This window comes from Cucurbita maxima, unplaced genomic scaffold (genome assembly GCF_002738345.1).
Source record: "Cucurbita maxima cultivar Rimu unplaced genomic scaffold, Cmax_1.0 Cma_Scf00020, whole genome shotgun sequence".
Lineage (NCBI taxonomy): Eukaryota > Viridiplantae > Streptophyta > Magnoliopsida > Cucurbitales > Cucurbitaceae > Cucurbita > Cucurbita maxima.
Window position 1 is genome coordinate 560,194 of NW_019272036.1, and position 16,784 is coordinate 576,977.

A 16,784-nucleotide genomic window follows, 5' to 3' on the forward strand; every position below is an offset into this window, starting at 1 on the left:
GGGGGGGGGGGGGGGGGGGGGGGGGGGGGGGGGGGGGGGGGGGGGGGGGGGGGGGGGGGGGGGGGGGGGGGGGGGGGGGGGGGGGGGGGGGGGGGGGGGGGGGGGGGGGGGGGGGGGGGGGGGGGGGGGGGGGGGGGGGGGGGGGGAAATGTTACGAAGGAAGCTATAGCTGTAGCCGGCAAGATCATCTTTGTAACGACCCAAGCCCACTGTTAGCAGATATTGTTCTCCTTGGGCTTTTTCTTTTAAGCTTCCCTTCAAGGTTTTTAAAATGCGTTTACTAGGGAGAGATTTTCACTCTTATAAAGAATGTTTTGTTCTCTTCTCCAACCGATGTGGGATCTCATAATCCACCCCTCTTCAGGATCCAACGTCCTTGCGGACACTCGTTCTAGAGCCAGACAGTGAGCGGTGTGCCAACGAGGATGCTGGCCCCCAAAGGGGTAGATTGTGAAAAGGGGTGGAAACCTCTCTCTGGCACTTGTTCTAGAGCCAGACACTGGGCGGTGTGCCATCAAGGACGTTGGACCTCCAAAAGGGTGGAAACCTCTCCCTAGTAGACGTGTTTTAAAAACCTTGAGAGAAAAACCCAAATATGATAACATCTGCTAGAAGTGGGCTTAGGCTGTTAACAAAATTTTTCACTAGCTAAAAGCATTTGAATTTGGCAGCTTCAGTTTCGATGAACCCATAACTCTAATAGTTCAATTCTGATGGTCTAAAATAAACTCGTTAGTCGGGTCAGTTTGGTTTTCAAAAATCATTTTTTTTGTTGTTGTGCCAACAAGCAGCCTGAATCGACTAGCTCGTATATCTGTTTGTCAACCCTTCACAAACAGAGTGTCTCTCTTTCCAAGCCACTATAAGATTGAATTAGATCTCACAGAAATCAGACTAACATTGTGCTATGCCCAATGCATGAAGATTTTACTCACCAAAGTATAGAATAGATGAAGAATGATAGCTACAAGTGCAAACTCTAGAGCTGCAAATGTCCATATATACTCCTTGATTGCTGCAAAGTTAAGCAAGCAAGCAAATTATGAGACTCATAAATCAACTATAGAAAATATTTAAGATTTTGCGTAAAACTATACCGAGGACGACGGAGAATATCGATGACATGAGACCAAACACCAACGCAGAAGGCACAGCGTAAATGATTGCCTTAGTCCTCAAGTCATGAACCTAAAAATGAACAATCCGAAGGCAAAAACACTATATTATATCTCGATATGAACAAAAACATGATTGAACAATATCTTAATCCAAGCACGATGTGAATACAAATTCTGTAACAGCCCAAACCCACGGCTAGCAATCCACCTCCCTTTGGGACCCAGCGTCCTCGTTCTCCAATTGATGTGGGACCCCCAATCCACCCCCTTTCAGAGCCAGCATCTTTGTTGGCACACCGCCTCATGTCCACCCCCTTTGGAGCTCAGCCTCCTCGCTGACACATCATTCAGTGTTTGGCTATGATACCATTTGTAACAGCCCAAACCCACCCCCTTTGAAGCTCAGCCTCCTCGCTAGCACATCATTCAGTGTCTGGCTATGATACCATCTGTAACAGCCCAAACCCACTAATTTTTTTTTTCTTTATTTGAATTTTGCATTTTAATTTAATGTGTCTCAAAATTCGAAAGAATTAGGGGAGGGTCGTTTCATTTTTGTATCAAGAACGAAGAGGTTCAAGGCTTTCCCTTTCGGGCTTCCCCTCGAGGTTTTTAAAATGCGTCTGCTAGGGAGAGGTTTCCACACCCTTATAAAGAAGTTTTGTTCCCCTCTCCAACCAATGTGGGATCTCACAATCCACCCCCTTCAGGGCCCAATGTCCTCCCTGGTACTCGTTCCCTTCTCCAATCGATGTAGGACACCCAAATCCACCCCCTTCGGGGCCAGCGTTCTTGCTGACACATCATACAGTGTCTGGCTCTAATACTCTTTGTAACAGCCCAGGCCCACTGCTAGCAGTTATTGTCCTCTTTGGACTTTCCCTTTCGGGCTTCCCCTTAAGGTTTTTAAAACACGTCTGCTAGGGAGGGGTTTCCACACCCTTATAAAAAATATTCCGCTCCCCTCTCCAACCGACTTGAGATCTCACAAATTCCTAACGTAGTTCGAAATTCAATCAATTTCCTCTATCATAGCAAATGACATACCAGAAGCTGCTCAAGGAAGAAGAAGTAGCATATTGTGCTGATTAAAACAAGCACCACAAAGTCCTGCCAAGCGCTGCAACAAATATAGAACTTTAAGTACAGTTTCCACAAAGTATGACACACAAAAAACCCCGAAACGAATTTCCGAACGTCGTAAATCATGACGGGCCATTGTAATACCTCAACGTCTGTGAGCGTAAAGCCGCTCGATTATGCAGCGGTCCACCGTCCCGTTGAGAGGTGGTCGGAATGCGGAGTAACGTGACGGGTAAATTCTTTACCTCTTGCCTACATACTTCACAGTTCTTGTTTCCTTTTCTGCTAAACCATTCTATAGCACAATCTTTATGTAAAAGCCTAAGGGCTCCTTTGCAGCTGCATTCCATTTTGAGAGTGTTTTCTTCTTCGCATGGTTCAAGGCAGATTCTACAAACTGCTTCCTCTTCAGGAATTTCTTCATCATTTTCTAAGGTAACAGAATCATCTTGATCTGATACATCAAATAATTTACAATAAGGCCCCTAATGTTTGTGTTTTTTTTTAAATTCCGCCCCTAATCTTTTGAAATTTTAATTTCATCCTTCTGCACAATATTAAAGTGATACATAAGTTGCTTTAGGGTATGTGGATTTATACCAGAACTTGTACTGGCCTCGGAAGTTGCTTTAGGGATAGCGAAAGATGTCGATCGAACTATAACGATACTTCTACTGGGCACGGATAGAGACCTCAAAACTGCACGGGCTGCTTCTTTCTGCATGAGTTAAGAATGAAAGACCAAATTACGAATCTGAAGCGACCAACATTGTAGTAAGCCTTTAACAGCCCTAGCACACCACTATAGATATTGTCCGCTTTGACCCGTTACGTATCGCCGTCAACCTCACGGTTTTTAAGACACGTATGTTAGGGAGAGGTCTCCATACCCTTATAAAAGAATGTTTCGTTCTCCTCTCCAACCGACGTGAGATCTCACAATCCACCCCTTTTGGGAACCTAGCGTTGTCACTGGCACACTGCCCGGTGTCTGGTTTTGATACCATTTGTAACAACCCAAGTCCACTGCTAGCAGATATTGTCTGCTTTGACCCATTATGTATCGCCGTCAGCCTCACGGTTTTTAAAACGTGTATGTTAGGGAGCGGTTTCCACACTATTATAAGGAATGTTTCGTTCTCTCTCCAACCAATGTGGGATCTCACAAAACTTTTTCCACTGCAAGTACTAACATTCTAGCTAGTTTTTGTACGATGAAACTTAAAAGAAATGAAGTTCGTAACACAAAAGAACTCACACGTGGGATTGGCCTTTCATCGATTGCGGTTGTTGTGGCGGGGAGGGGAACCGAGGGAGACAAATTTGCGGCCGGAGTAACCGGGAGAGAGTTGGATTTTTTCCATGAAAAGTGTGAAGCGAAAGCAGCTATTATCGGAGTTTCAGCAGTTGACTTCGGGTCCGAACTTAGAAGCGAACTTCTCTCACCTGCAGCAGCAATGCCTTTTCTCTTAAAGCTTAAAGCCCTTATGATGCTTCCTGGAGATAAAACACCTTTACTGGAAGCTTGAGATTGCAGTAAACCTTTCCCGCTACGGCTTTTACCAAAACTCGACGATCTCGGGGGTATTTGAAGGGAAATATCGGGACGTCTACTACTATGTCCACCACCTGATGTCTGCTCATTCACAGATTTTACAATCGGGTCGTCTTCCTGCTTATAATAAATGTTCGAGTTCAAATTAAATTCATTGACTATCTAAGCAGTTCAATACATATTTACACAGAAAGAACTCACAAAGCAAAAAAAAAAAAATGTTCATATGTCAATGGCTCTCCTCCAAGTTCATCTCTAAGAAATATATATCTATATATGCTAAATAACTACTGATATAACTCAAACCCACACTAGCAGATATTGTCTGTTTTGACTCTACGTATCACCATCAACCTCACGGTTTTTAAAACATGTTTGCTAGGGAGAGGTTTCCACACCCTTATAAGGAATGTTTTGTTCCCCTCTCCAACCGATGTGAGATCTCACAATCCACTCCTTTAGGGGCTAGCGTCCTCACTAGCACACCACTCGGTGACTGACTCTATACCATTTGTAATAGCCAAGACTAACCACTAGTAGATATTGTCCGCTTTGGTCCGTTACGTATCACTATCACCCTCACAGTTTTTAAAACGCGTCTGTTTGGAGAGGTTTCCACACCCTTATAAGGAATGTTTCGTTCCTCTCTCCAACCGATGTGAGATCTCACAATCCACCCCCTTAGGAGCTAGAGTCCTCGCTGGCACACTGCCCGATGACTGGCTCTAATATCATTTGTAACAGTTCAAGCCCACCGTTACCAGATATTGTTCGCCTTGGCTCATTACGTATCGCCGCCATCCTCACAGTTTTTACGGACGTAGGATCTCACATACTTTCCCACCTCTTTGTAAAAATCAACATTTTATTTTTCATTTCTAACAATAAAAACTAAAGTACAATTGCAAACCCAAACTCCCTACGTGAATTTGCTTAACGAACATCCCACTCCGCTACGCTCTCGGGGCGATAACCAGCCCACGAGCCAGTGTACGGAATCACAAATTCCCCAAACATCCATCCATTCGGATCCTATTGCAGTGTAACTTTTTAAACAACATAAACACAACGTAAATAAGAGATTAAGCAAAATTATCAAATAAATTCACCCATATTAACTGATTAAGCATTATACAAATGAATTCTGGAGGTTATAGATCTAATTTATGATAATAAGAGCATTGTCTTCTTAGCTAGAACTCGACACACTGTTCAAGATCTACAAAGTACAAACAGAAACACAACTTTCCCCAAAAAAACAGGACAGCCTCAACGCCATGTCCGGGATTACGACAATAATTCAGCTCAAATTAAGCTCAGAAAACATAAAATTAACTGTTTCGAATAAACCTCAGCACTTAAATCAAAACAAACGATCATTAATTTCTCAGAACATTTCTAAATATTAATCAATCTGGCTTAACTCGAAAGAACAGAACATTATCGATTACAAAGCTCTAAGAACAGCTGAAAATAATCATAAAATCAATGGCAAAAATGGATCAAAATACAAACCCGCATGCAAAAGACAAAGAAGAAGAAATCAAAATTAAAAATAAAAATTAAAAATTAAAAAAATCCCAACCTCTTGAGTAATCTCAGAGACGCCATTTGTAAGTGACTGGACAGTTGCCATTTCTATAAAACCAGCGGCAAAAGAACAGCCCGAAATTTTAGAGAGAATCAAAGAGCAGCAGGAGAGGGATGGTAAAACGAGTAGGAAATTTTAATGATTTTTTTTTTAATAATAATATTAAATTGGTGACCTGACCTGACCTGAAATGTAATTTTAAAGAGAAGAGAAGACAAATTATGGGAAAATGGTTTGAAACTCCGACGTGGCTGGCAGGTGCTTGCTTGGAACCTGACGAGGAAATGGGCTTTAATGGCCCATTTACAGTACAATTAAAGCAATTATGGGCCCACCTCATCGCAAGAAGCCCAAAAGTTTTACCAATTTTCTATTTGTGGGTCCCACATGCTCAATGGTTCCTTTTCGGCCTACAGGTTTACCAATTTCTTTTCTTTTTTTTTTTTTTTAAACTCTGTTTGCTTATGGGCCAGTTAATTGGGCCTTAAATCTCCAAATCCATCTTTATGGGCCGGCTTTCGAACGCTGTCGTTTAATCGCCTTCAGCTTCCATAATTAAATCGATATTAAGAATGAAAAACAACCGTTCATTTCTCCTATTTCTGTTCGTGAACAGGGTTTGTAGGAGTTTTGAAAGAATTAATTATGAAAGTGTTTTAAAAAATATTAATACTGTGTTATAATATTATATTATATTTTTGCTTACGTAATATTATTCTCTTTATTTACATTTTTTAATAAAAATTATATTCAAAAATAAAAACATCTATTAAAAATGATTTGATAAATTAACTTAAATTCTAAATTAGGAACAAAAATTATAATTTCAGTGAATTTCCAAAAAATTAAAAAACGCGTAGATTGAGAAAGAGATTTTGCTTTCAACGGTCACTTAACGCCGCGTTTGACAGCTTCAATACAGCTGGCAAAACACGAGAAAGTTTCCAAGTAAAGAGTTGACGGAAATATTTGTCAACTAGTATTTATTACAACTCAACAATTTACCTTTATTACCATTTGTTGTATTTTCTATTAATTTTTATACCAACATCTCTATTTTAGTCTATTAAATATTTTTTTTATACTTTTAATAAAATTTGAATCTGATATTACTATTGATAAAAAAAAATTAATTTTGATTAAAAATAGTTAAATAATAAAAATCATCTCCACAGTGAAGTATGTGTATATTCTCACATAGTGATTCCAGCATGTTCTGTCCTCATTTACATATATCGTAGTAAATTTGTCAGAAAGTCAACATAGAATTGACATTGTCGGTCTAACAATTTCATTGCCTCTCCCTTTAGGTCGAGCAATTTCATTGCCTTCACTCAATCCACTAGTCTATTATTTCAATATTGTTCTCTATCATAACGCCCATTTCGAGACTAGCTGGAAGAGAAATTTCTAATTCTGACCCGAATGAGCTCTAGTCCTATAAGTTCACACCTTACCCGTGAAAAATTCAGACACAAATTAATATAGAGTTAGTATTACACAAAGAATTCATTAACGATCAAATTTATTACAAACAACATGGATAGGTGGGGATTTAGTCCTTTAATTTTTTGATCGATGATATATTTCTTGAGCTTTTTATTATTAAACTAAAATAATAATAATAATAATATTTACTCATAAGTTGAAATATTTAAATTAAAAAAAAAAAAAAAAAACTTTCCTAAGACTTCTTCCTAATATTAGAATTTAGGATATAATTATTTTCCAACACCATCCAGTAGTGGAGCGGTTTCGGCTTGACCTTCCTCGTCTCAATCTCAATATTCTCTCTCTCCCTTTAGTCAAGATTTGTTAGAAAATTAATCATTTTAAAATTAATTTTAATAATTGGTCGGAGCTTTGTTTCAATTTCAAAGCTTAGCGGTTAATCATTATCAATAAACAGCTAGCATTTTGAATGATTCTCTCTTATAATTTCATGTATTATGTCACACCCACATATATTATATCATTATCATTATTTCCTCCATTCTTCCTTTAACGTATAATTATTATTTTTTTAATTTCATATTTTATTTCTAATTATTATTATTCTTTCGAATTTTCTTTGGCATGTTTTCTCCTTTATCCAATTTTTTTCAAAATATTTTTTCAAGTCAACCCTAATCTCGAGCATGATGCTTGTTCGATAGAGCTAAACCACAAATCCCACGTCTAGTACTTGTTCTATTCACCACTTCTTTATTTCACGCTTGAGGATTTTACCAACACGATTAAAGTTTGAGGCATCTAATAGTCCAATCCCCCTCTCTACCTGATGTGGGATCTCACAATCCACTCTTCTTGTGGGCCCAGTGTCGATATACCGCCCGATGTATGGCTCTAATACCATTTATAATTATCCAAACTCACTACTAATAGGTATTGTCCGTTTTAGTCTAGTTTTAAAGGAGAAGTGATCTCGTTTGAATGGGTCTCTAAATGCTTATGTATACAAGTGGAGATTCAAACTAATATTCATTGTATGCATTTGGTCTCGTGAACCAAAAAGGCAAAAAATTTCTTTAAATAAAGCTCCCATGAATTGGATATAATTATAAAGTCTTTTGGACTTAGAACAAAGTCCAAATATATATATATATGTATATATCAAAATAAATATGAGTTGCTTCCATGAATATACATTCACCAAACATTATTATATAAAGAGGGGACATAGTTTTATTTAAAATAAAAAATCATAGGGTTGAGGTCAACCATATACTTTAAATAATGAGTGTAGTTTGAATTTATCATGCAAATTAATTATTTGGTTCTAAGGAATAATTTGAAAGTCTTGATGGATATTAATTTCTTTTTTAGAATGTCCAAAAGAATTTTTTGATGGAGGCATATGGAGAAACCATGTCCTTTCATTAATAAAGATTTTTTTTATTGATTTTAAAATTAATCATTAAAATGAAAAAAATATAAGTTGGAAGGAATACACTTCTTCCGATAGGTTTCTATTTATAAGGGTGTGGAAGCCTCTTTTTAGTAGGCATGTTATAAAACCGTGAGGCTGAGAGTGTAATGGGCCAAAATGAACAATTTATGCTTGCAGTGGGCTTGGGCTGTTATAAATGGTATCAAAGCCAGATGTTGAGCGTGTGCCAGCGAGGATGTTGGACCCCCAAAAGAGGGTAGATTGTGAGATCTTACATTACGTAACGAACTATGAAGCTGACGACGATACGTAACGAACTAAAACGAATAATATTTGCTAGCGGTAAAATACTTAAAATATTTAAAACAATTTCCTTATACTAACAAATCATATCAGGTGCTTTTCTTTTCATGAAAGAAATATCCTATATATTTTAAGTTTTTTTTTTCTTTAAGATGAAGAAACTTTATATAGTCATCTAATTTTATTTATAATTTCCACGAAAAAAAAAAAAAAAACCATTTCCTTTAAAAAGATGACTTAAAACACATTATACATCGGATTCCAACATTATTGGAAAAATCTCACACCAACAAATTAAAAGCCGCTCTAAAATATTTTTGAAAATTCCATATTTTAATTTTTTTTTATATCATAACAAACCAATATTGAAATATAAATGATAAATAAAACAGAATAGTTAATATATATATATAAACCATCAAAACTAATTTTTATAAGAAAAAAAAATTAGCACAATAATAGCACAAACGTCCGGCTTTTAAAAGAGTATTAAATAATTTAAATGGTCACTTATCGACTAAGAAGTCATAATAAAAATTTAAAAGATAGAAAAAAAATTATAATAAATAATATTTTGATGTACGTCGGTAATTAAAATTACTACATACATCATCGTTAAATTGTTAAAAACGAGCCCGATTAGAAGTGAAATTTTTTTAAAATATTTATACTTTTATTATCTAATAATTTAAATAGTGGTGTATAGAATGATTGTCAATTGAGATAAAGTTATTAAAGTTTTTTATTATTTTAAAATAAAAATTTAAAAATTGACCCATATCCATACTCCATAGCCACAAGCCGGACCTTAATTATGGGATAAGCCTTTGACTTTACATAATTTATTATTCCAAATTGTATGACTTTTTTTTTAATTTTTTAATTTTTTAATTTTTATATTTTTTGAGTTTCTCCATCTTTGCCTATAAAAGGTTCCCATTTCCTTTGTGCTTCTTCACCAATCCACTTCTTCTTCTATTTTTATTTTAAAATTTATTTAAAAAAATCTCCAAAAATGAGAGCTTCAAATCATGGCTTCTTCTCCCTCTTTTCTGTACTGCTTCTCAGTACTCTCCTTGCTGTTCAAGCCGTCCCCAATGGCGCTCTGAGCCTTAATTTCTATTGGCGAACCTGCCCCAAAGCTTTGAGAATTATCCGAGACACCACCTTCCGACTCGCTCGATCGAATCCCAGTCTCGGAGCACAACTCCTCCGAGTTCAATTCCACGACTGCTTTGTTCGGGTATGTCTATTTCCAAACTCTCGATTAGTATTAATTTTTATGTATCGGAATTTCAACTAATTTTCAAGCTCACGAGTACGAAAAATTTTAAATATTGGTATAACATGACTTATTGATTTGAGTTGATGTATGATAGGGATGCGATGCATCAGTTCTGCTAGATAGTACCACCGGAAACCCATCGGAGAAGGAAGCAAGACCGAACTTATCGTTATTAGGGTTCGATGCCATTGACACAATCAAGTCGGAGGTTGAGAAGGCTTGCCCTGGAGTTGTCTCTTGTGCCGACATTCTTGCCGTTGCTGCTCGTGATGCTGTTTCCTTTCCGGTGAGTCGTCTCGCCTCTTATTAAAATTTTAAACCAAAAAAATGTTCTGAAAATATTAAATATATCAAATTTAATTTATTAGATCAGTCAATAATTTCTATGAATTCCTATGTAGTTAAAAAACCGGCAGCTGTGGCCAGTTTTAACCGGAAGAAGAGATGGAACTGTTTCGCGATCATCAGAAGTTACCGGCAATATCCCGTCGCCGTTCTCTAATTTCACCACTCTTAAGCAAATCTTTGAGAATAAAGGCCTTACCGTGAGCGATCTGGTGATTTTATCAGGTAATTTAATTGAACAAAAAGAAAAAAATCATTTATAAATAATAATATTATATAAAAATATATATAAAATGAAAGAAAATCATGCATGTATTCGCACGTACATGAAAAAAAAAAAAAAAATTGCATGCATGAAAATAATATTTAATCATTTCTCAAATTAAAAAAATATGTTTGCACATTTATAATTCACCACTTTACTAAAATCAAAAATCAAAATCAAAATTATTAATATACAAATAAATAAATAAATAAATAAATAAATATATATATATATATATATATATATATATATATATATATATATATATATATATAAAATTAACAAAATTAAAAACTCACCTATGTTCAGATTGACATGTTTAACCGTTAAAAAAAATAAAATAGAAAATTTCAAGATTTTTATTTTTACGGTAAGGTTCGAGACCTATTAAAAATCTTTTAAAATTCGATGACCTCCTCAATTGAGAATCTGGAGGAGTCGAGTAAAACATCTAACCCGACTCGTTTGTGGGACGTATTATTATTTAGGTGGGCATACAATTGGAGTAGCTCATTGTGGCACATTCTCAAGGAGGCTCTACAACTTCACAGGCCAAGGGGACGCAGATCCTTCATTAAATCCAATCTACGCCAACTTTCTAAGACAAAAATGTCCAAATCCAGCTGATTCTTCAATTACTGTAGAAATGGACCCAAAGAGTTCACGTTCATTTGACACTGATTATTTCAAGATCCTCACACAGCACAAAGGTTTGTTTCAATCCGACGCTGCGCTCTTGACCGACAACTCATCGTCTCGGATCGTCAAAGAGTTGCAGAAGCCCAAAGCTTTCTTCCCTAGCTTTGCTAACTCCATGTTGAAGATGTCAGCCATTGAAGTCCTCACTGGCAAGAATGGTGAAATCAGGAAACGATGTCGTTTTGTTAATTGAGTTCATTATTATTATTATTATTATTATCATTATTATGTGTTGATCAGTTTAATTATTTGTACTTTGGTTTTATATGTATGTGGTATTGAAGAAGCTATATTTATATGTATTTATATGTATTCGATGTTGATTAAATATGTGTAACATGATGTGTGTATACATAAATTCTACATATGCATATTTTAATTAATTTCTCTATGACGCTTCCATTTGTGCAGAATGAATTTTTGTTGTCGAAAAGCTATTGAGGTAAGTGATTTTACCGTTTGAATGTCTTAGAATTAGTGTAATGACTTATGTCCAAGATTCGGCATCTAATCGCCCCGACAGTCCTCTATGACATGGTCACAGACTCAGTACTCATTCCTTGCTTCCGAAAGTGAAAACAATCCCCACATACCAACACGGGTCTTTCCAACATGTTTTGTCCTCATTCACATGCATCCTAAAAAAATTATGATAGGTTATCTAAAATTGTTCAAAGCTAAACACACTTAACCTTGGAATTCCTATGATTGAGTCACCGAAAAGGAAGTACACTGTATTGGTACAAGACTAACTTTCATTTCTTTGAAGCATTTCTGAGTCGTACAATCCTAAAATCGCTTTTATTTAGAAGATAATATGACGAATTCAGTAGATGAAAAGTAACTAAAATTATATTTATGTAAGATCAACTATGTATCGAGTGTGTTCTTCGAGTGTTCTTCCACCTTCAAGATAAGAATAAATAAATGAAATCAAACGTTTAGAATAAAGTTTGATATAACTTGTCAAATTCAACGTAAATTTTGATATTTTTCATATAATTTTTTCAAACCTAATACCGAGAATATCGACAAAGTAACGGGATTGAATCCTAAGAATGGTGAAGGGTGGAATCTTGCATAAAAGCATGAGCCTTCCTTCTAGTATTGTACAATAAGTATATGAATATACAGCAGATTTGGAATTTGTAAAGAAAGGGTAGCGCTTAGACTCACAAAGTCTATGACATGACTTCAAGAGCTTCCCTGATTTGTCCCAGCATATTGAATACTGTAGCAGCAATGTGAGATGGAGTAAGACCTGCTTCAGCCAGTTGGTCGGCTGGCGAACCGTGCTCGACGTATCGGTCCGGAAGAACCAGCGGTCTCCACTGCAAGCAATATATGGAATGCTAGCTAGATTAGTGAATTAGGTACAAAAATCTTAAAGGTGGCTTGGCTTGTATGAGATTTTCACCTTCAAGTTGCCATCAAGAAGGCCATCTAGAGCCAGGAACTGGATGACATGAGACCCGAACCCCCCGATCGATCCTTCTTCCACTGTGATCAAAATCTCGTGCGATTTAGCCAGAGATCGGATAAGGGCTCGGTCGAGTGGCTTGCAGAAACGTCCATCGGCAACTGTTATTCGTAGTCCATGGCGTTCGACTATCGATGCAGCAGCCAAACAGTTTTGAACTGCTGTTCCGTAGCCCAAGAGTGCCACTCTTTCACCTTCAAGTAAAATCCTGCCTTTTCCAACCTCAAGGGGAATGCCTTTATTCCCTGGTGGCAGCTCGACACCAATACCATTACCTCGTGGATACCGGAAACAGCTCGGTCGGTCATCTATGGCTGCAGCTGTAGCAACCATGTTAAAGAGCTCGACCTTGTCGGATGGGGCCATCACCACCATGTTAGGCAGGCATGCCATGAACGTAACATCAAAAGAACCACAATGGGTTGGCCCATCTGCTCCAACCAAGCCAGCCCTGTCCATTGCAAATCTCACAGGCAACTTTTGCAAATCAACATCATGAACTACCTGCAATTCAAACACGACATTTCGTTTCAACGAAAACAAATTTGTTTCGACTTAGTTAAGGGTCGACAAGAAGCAAAAGCTTGCCTGGTCGTATGCCCTTTGCATAAACGACGAGTAGATCGCACAGAATGGTTTTAGGCCTTCACAGGCTAGACCAGCAGCAAATGTAACAGCATGCTGTTCAGCTATACCAACGTCAAAGCATCTCGTCGGGAAACGTCTTTGGAAGAGATTTAAGCCTGTGCCTCCTCCCATTGCAGCATGGATTGCAATAATATCGTTATCCACTTCCGCTTCTGCAATCAATGCCTCCGCGAAGTATGTCGTATACGACTGCGTTGCAGCCTTCGTTTTCTGCTGTTTTCCAGTTGCAGGATCAAACTTTGTGACTCCTGCATAAACAAGCCACAATTGTAGGTTGTAACTCAATTTCCGAAACAATGATCATTTTTCGACCTGAATCTTTAATTTACCGTGGTACTTGTCAGCAGCTTTTTCGGCATATGGATAGCCTCGTCCTTTCTCAGTGATGACATGGATGAGGACTGGACCTGTAGTTTTCGTACTCTTAACTTCCTCGAGAATGGAAACAAGATCATCCATGTTATGACCATCGACAGGGCCGATATAATAGAGCCCGAGCTCCTCAAATAATGTGGATCCAGAACCACTGATCATCCCACGAGCATATTCATCAACTTTTGCAGCCAATTCATGCATAGGACCACCAATTTGTTTCGTGACACCCTGAAACATCATTGGTATAAGGATAATTAACCCCGAGATCGTTCAGATTGAAGGATCAAGGCGTGACAGTTAGATTTGGTTTGTTATTTCTTACCTTGGCTACCTCTCTCAGTTCTCTGAGTGGCCTGTTTGACTGCAGCCTGCTGAGAGCACTGCTCAAAGCTCCCACGGGTGGTACGGGCCCATCGAGCGTTGCAGTTGGTAAAGAGACCTGTTTGTTGTCGTTAAGAATAACAATCATGTCCGAGTCGAGGTACCCCGCATTGTTCATGGCTTCATAAGCTTGCCCTGCAGTCATGGCACCATCACCTATGACTGCAACCACATTGTTCTTTCTTCCCTTAAGATCCCTTCCCACAGCCATTCCTATTGAGGTACAACATAAGAAATGCTGTGAAATATCTCACTGAAGTAAATCACAAATATTTTGAAAACTTAAGCACAACCCCAAAATATCAATAGGATAGGAAAATCTAAAACAGTATCTCATTATGTTCTGAATATACACTCTCACAAAACCATCTTATCTTTCTTCAGCTCTCAGTTGGAGTTTAAAAGCAATCACCTAAGCCTGCTGAGATGGTGGTAGAGCTGTGACCCGTGCCGAAGCAATCGTATTCGCTCTCCGAGCGTTTTGTGAATCCCGACAACCCGTTTGTCTGTCTAATAGTAGACATCTTATCCCTCCTTCCAGTTAGAATTTTGTGCGGATAAGACTGCAATCACCAACTCAAACTAATATTAAAACAAAATGGTCAATCCATATGTAACCGCCCAAGCCCACCGCTTACAAATATAGTCCGCTTTTGCCCATTATGTATCATTTTCAGCCAGATGTATTTTAAAACCGTAAGGCTGACGGCGATACGTAACGGGCAAAGTGGACAATATTTGTTAGTGGTGGGCTTGGGCTATCACACCATATCTCTCACCGGGAAGGCAAGAAGAACGGCACCTGATGGCCAACGTCCCATAGAATCCTGTCCTGTGGGGTATTGAAGACATAGTGAAGAGCCACCGTGAGCTCCACCACGCCAAGACTGGAACCCAAGTGACCACCAGTTTTCGACACGTTGAAGATGACATCAGATCTTACTTCATCAGCTAGTTGACAAAGCTCCTGAGTCAACGATACCACAAGAAGCAATCAAACATTTCAAATAGTGTTAAAACGGGTTTAAGAGTTCAAAAAATTAGTATTCATAAGCTAGTTGACAAAGCTCCCGAGTCAACGATACCACAAGAAGCAATCAAACATTTCAAATAGTGTTAAAACGGGTTTAAGAGTTCAAAAAATTAGTATTCATAAGCTAGTTGACAAAGCTCCCGAGTCAACGATACCCCAAGAACAAGACCAAACATTTCCAAGAGTGTAGCTTTTGAAATTCCGTTTCTACTCTAATATCATATTAAACTATCACAAAATTTAAACGTTTCGAAGGATATATTAATATATACCTTAATGGATAGATTTTTCATATGAATTGGATAGTTTATTGTGTCCAAAAGAGGAGTTGGTGGACTTTGTGAAGGAAACTCCCCTGTCTCTGAAAGCGATGCACAGATCCCGCCGGGCCTCTTCTTGACCTACCTCAAAGAAAAGCAAACAGCTACACATCTTTCAAAACTTAATTATTCAAAAGGTGAAAAAAAAATCCATAATTCCAATTTTCAGTTGCAAAAAAGCTAGAAAAGATTCTTTTCTTCTCACTTGGGCATTTCATCAAACACTTAGTGGGCATATTTTTTTCATCGGTTTTAAATCCTTACCTGATTGACCCTCTTCTTAAATCGAAAGTCTAGATCCATTCCCCATAAGAATCGAGAAGAAACAGCACTCAAACCTTCATGTTCTTCGACTGCAACTCGGCTGATAGAAGCAGGAAAAGTTAGCGTACAGGGCGCCATTGGAGCTCAGCAACCACCAAAAATGGAGAATCAAACAACTTCAATCGCTACAATCAAATCTCAGCTGAAGAAATCCAGAAAAAAAAAAAAGAGACACGGTGCATCCAATTTCTACGTGTCATTTAAGGAGAGACACGGGGTAGAAAAATGAACGAACTTTTTTCTTGCCACTAAGGGAAGGGAAGTGGCGGTGAATGAAGTGGAAGAATTAATTAAACGAGAAAAGATGAGAAAACCCAATGAAGAGGTGAAGCGTGTGCGGAATTGGTGTTGATAAAACATAGAATCGAAGATGGATGGGCGGGCAGCTTTTGAGGTCTTTTTGTTCTTTTCTTTATTGGTCCACGTTGACTGAAATCCCAAAATAGATACGTGGATAAACTGATTTTTTTTTTAATTTTTTAATCATAAACTTTCTTAAAATCGACAGTTATTTAGGTAATATTTTTAATTAAAAATTAGGAATGAAAATAAGTGAGAATTTGGTGACCGTTACCATCAATCTTTTTGAGCTGCCCTACAAGGAAAATGTTCTCATTGTGTCAAGCTACGACTTAAACCGAAAATGGCGTTAAGTTGAGTTAGATATTGCATATTTCTCCAGTTAAATGAGTTCGTTCCATTTATAATGTCTCTCACTATCCTATTATTATCACAAATGATAACAACTTAAGCTCACCGTTAACAGATATTATCCGTTTTGGCTTGTTATACATTACTGTCAATTAATGGTGGGATCTCATAATTCATCATCCTTGGAGTCCAGCGTCCTCGCTGGCACACCGCTCGATATCTGGCTCCGATACCATTTGTCGCAGCACAAGCCCACCGCTAATAAATATTGTCTACTTATGCTTGTTACATTATCGTCGTCAACCTCAATGTATTAACTTTTGCTCAATACCATTTCGAAATCTTTGACACGTATTAACTTTCGCAAATAAAAGACTCAAAGTGGCTCTAGCCCAATAAGGTGGTATGTGGCTAGCTAACCACATAGTTTGGAATGCG

The 16,784-nt window shown here is 37.8% G+C and overlaps 3 protein-coding genes and 1 long non-coding RNA gene across 5 annotated transcripts in view; 2 read left to right on the forward strand and 2 right to left on the reverse strand.

Moving 5' to 3' along the window:
• The window catches only part of LOC111494848, a 6,452-nt gene extending 955 nt beyond the window's left edge, over positions 1 to 5,497 (reverse strand). The window contains exons 1-7 of the mRNA XM_023144842.1: positions 5,342 to 5,497; positions 3,460 to 3,873; positions 2,802 to 2,919; positions 2,346 to 2,655; positions 2,166 to 2,238; positions 1,098 to 1,188; positions 936 to 1,015 (exon numbers count right to left, since the gene is read on the reverse strand). Coding sequence (XP_023000610.1) covers positions 936 to 1,015; positions 1,098 to 1,188; positions 2,166 to 2,238; positions 2,346 to 2,655; positions 2,802 to 2,919; positions 3,460 to 3,873; positions 5,342 to 5,392 — 1,137 coding nt within the window. The 5' untranslated portion in view covers positions 5,393 to 5,497. The remainder of the gene's footprint in view (positions 1 to 935; positions 1,016 to 1,097; positions 1,189 to 2,165; positions 2,239 to 2,345; positions 2,656 to 2,801; positions 2,920 to 3,459; positions 3,874 to 5,341) is intronic.
• LOC111494852 lies at positions 1,395 to 1,677 on the forward strand. The gene is made up of 2 exons (XR_002720249.1): positions 1,395 to 1,468; positions 1,549 to 1,677. It is a non-coding gene; the product is annotated as an uncharacterized LOC111494852 (long non-coding RNA).
• Positions 5,498 to 9,503: 4,006 nt separating the features above from the next.
• Positions 9,504 to 11,462, forward strand: LOC111494849 (peroxidase 24-like). Its single transcript, XM_023144843.1, has 4 exons — positions 9,504 to 9,783; positions 9,920 to 10,111; positions 10,227 to 10,395; positions 10,924 to 11,462. Exons 1-4 carry the CDS (start codon positions 9,556 to 9,558, stop codon positions 11,325 to 11,327), a joined length of 993 nt encoding a protein of 330 aa, XP_023000611.1. The 5' UTR covers positions 9,504 to 9,555; the 3' UTR covers positions 11,328 to 11,462.
• A 643-nt stretch (positions 11,463 to 12,105) lies between these two features.
• On the reverse strand, positions 12,106 to 16,024 carry LOC111494847 (probable 1-deoxy-D-xylulose-5-phosphate synthase, chloroplastic). Of its 2 annotated transcripts, none has more exons than XM_023144841.1 (9): positions 15,710 to 16,024; positions 15,324 to 15,452; positions 14,821 to 14,985; positions 14,431 to 14,581; positions 13,960 to 14,231; positions 13,592 to 13,865; positions 13,203 to 13,510; positions 12,552 to 13,118; positions 12,106 to 12,465 (listed from the first exon to the last, which is right to left on the reverse strand). In XM_023144841.1, the coding sequence occupies exons 1-9, from the start codon at positions 15,713 to 15,715 to the stop codon at positions 12,316 to 12,318; spliced, it is 2,022 nt and encodes a 673-aa protein (XP_023000609.1). In that variant the 5' UTR covers positions 15,716 to 16,024; the 3' UTR covers positions 12,106 to 12,315. The 2 variants fall into 2 exon arrangements, with proteins under 2 accessions (XP_023000609.1, XP_023000608.1); XM_023144840.1 differs by having other exon boundaries at positions 15,636 to 16,023.
• Positions 16,025 to 16,784: the final 760 nt, after the last annotated feature.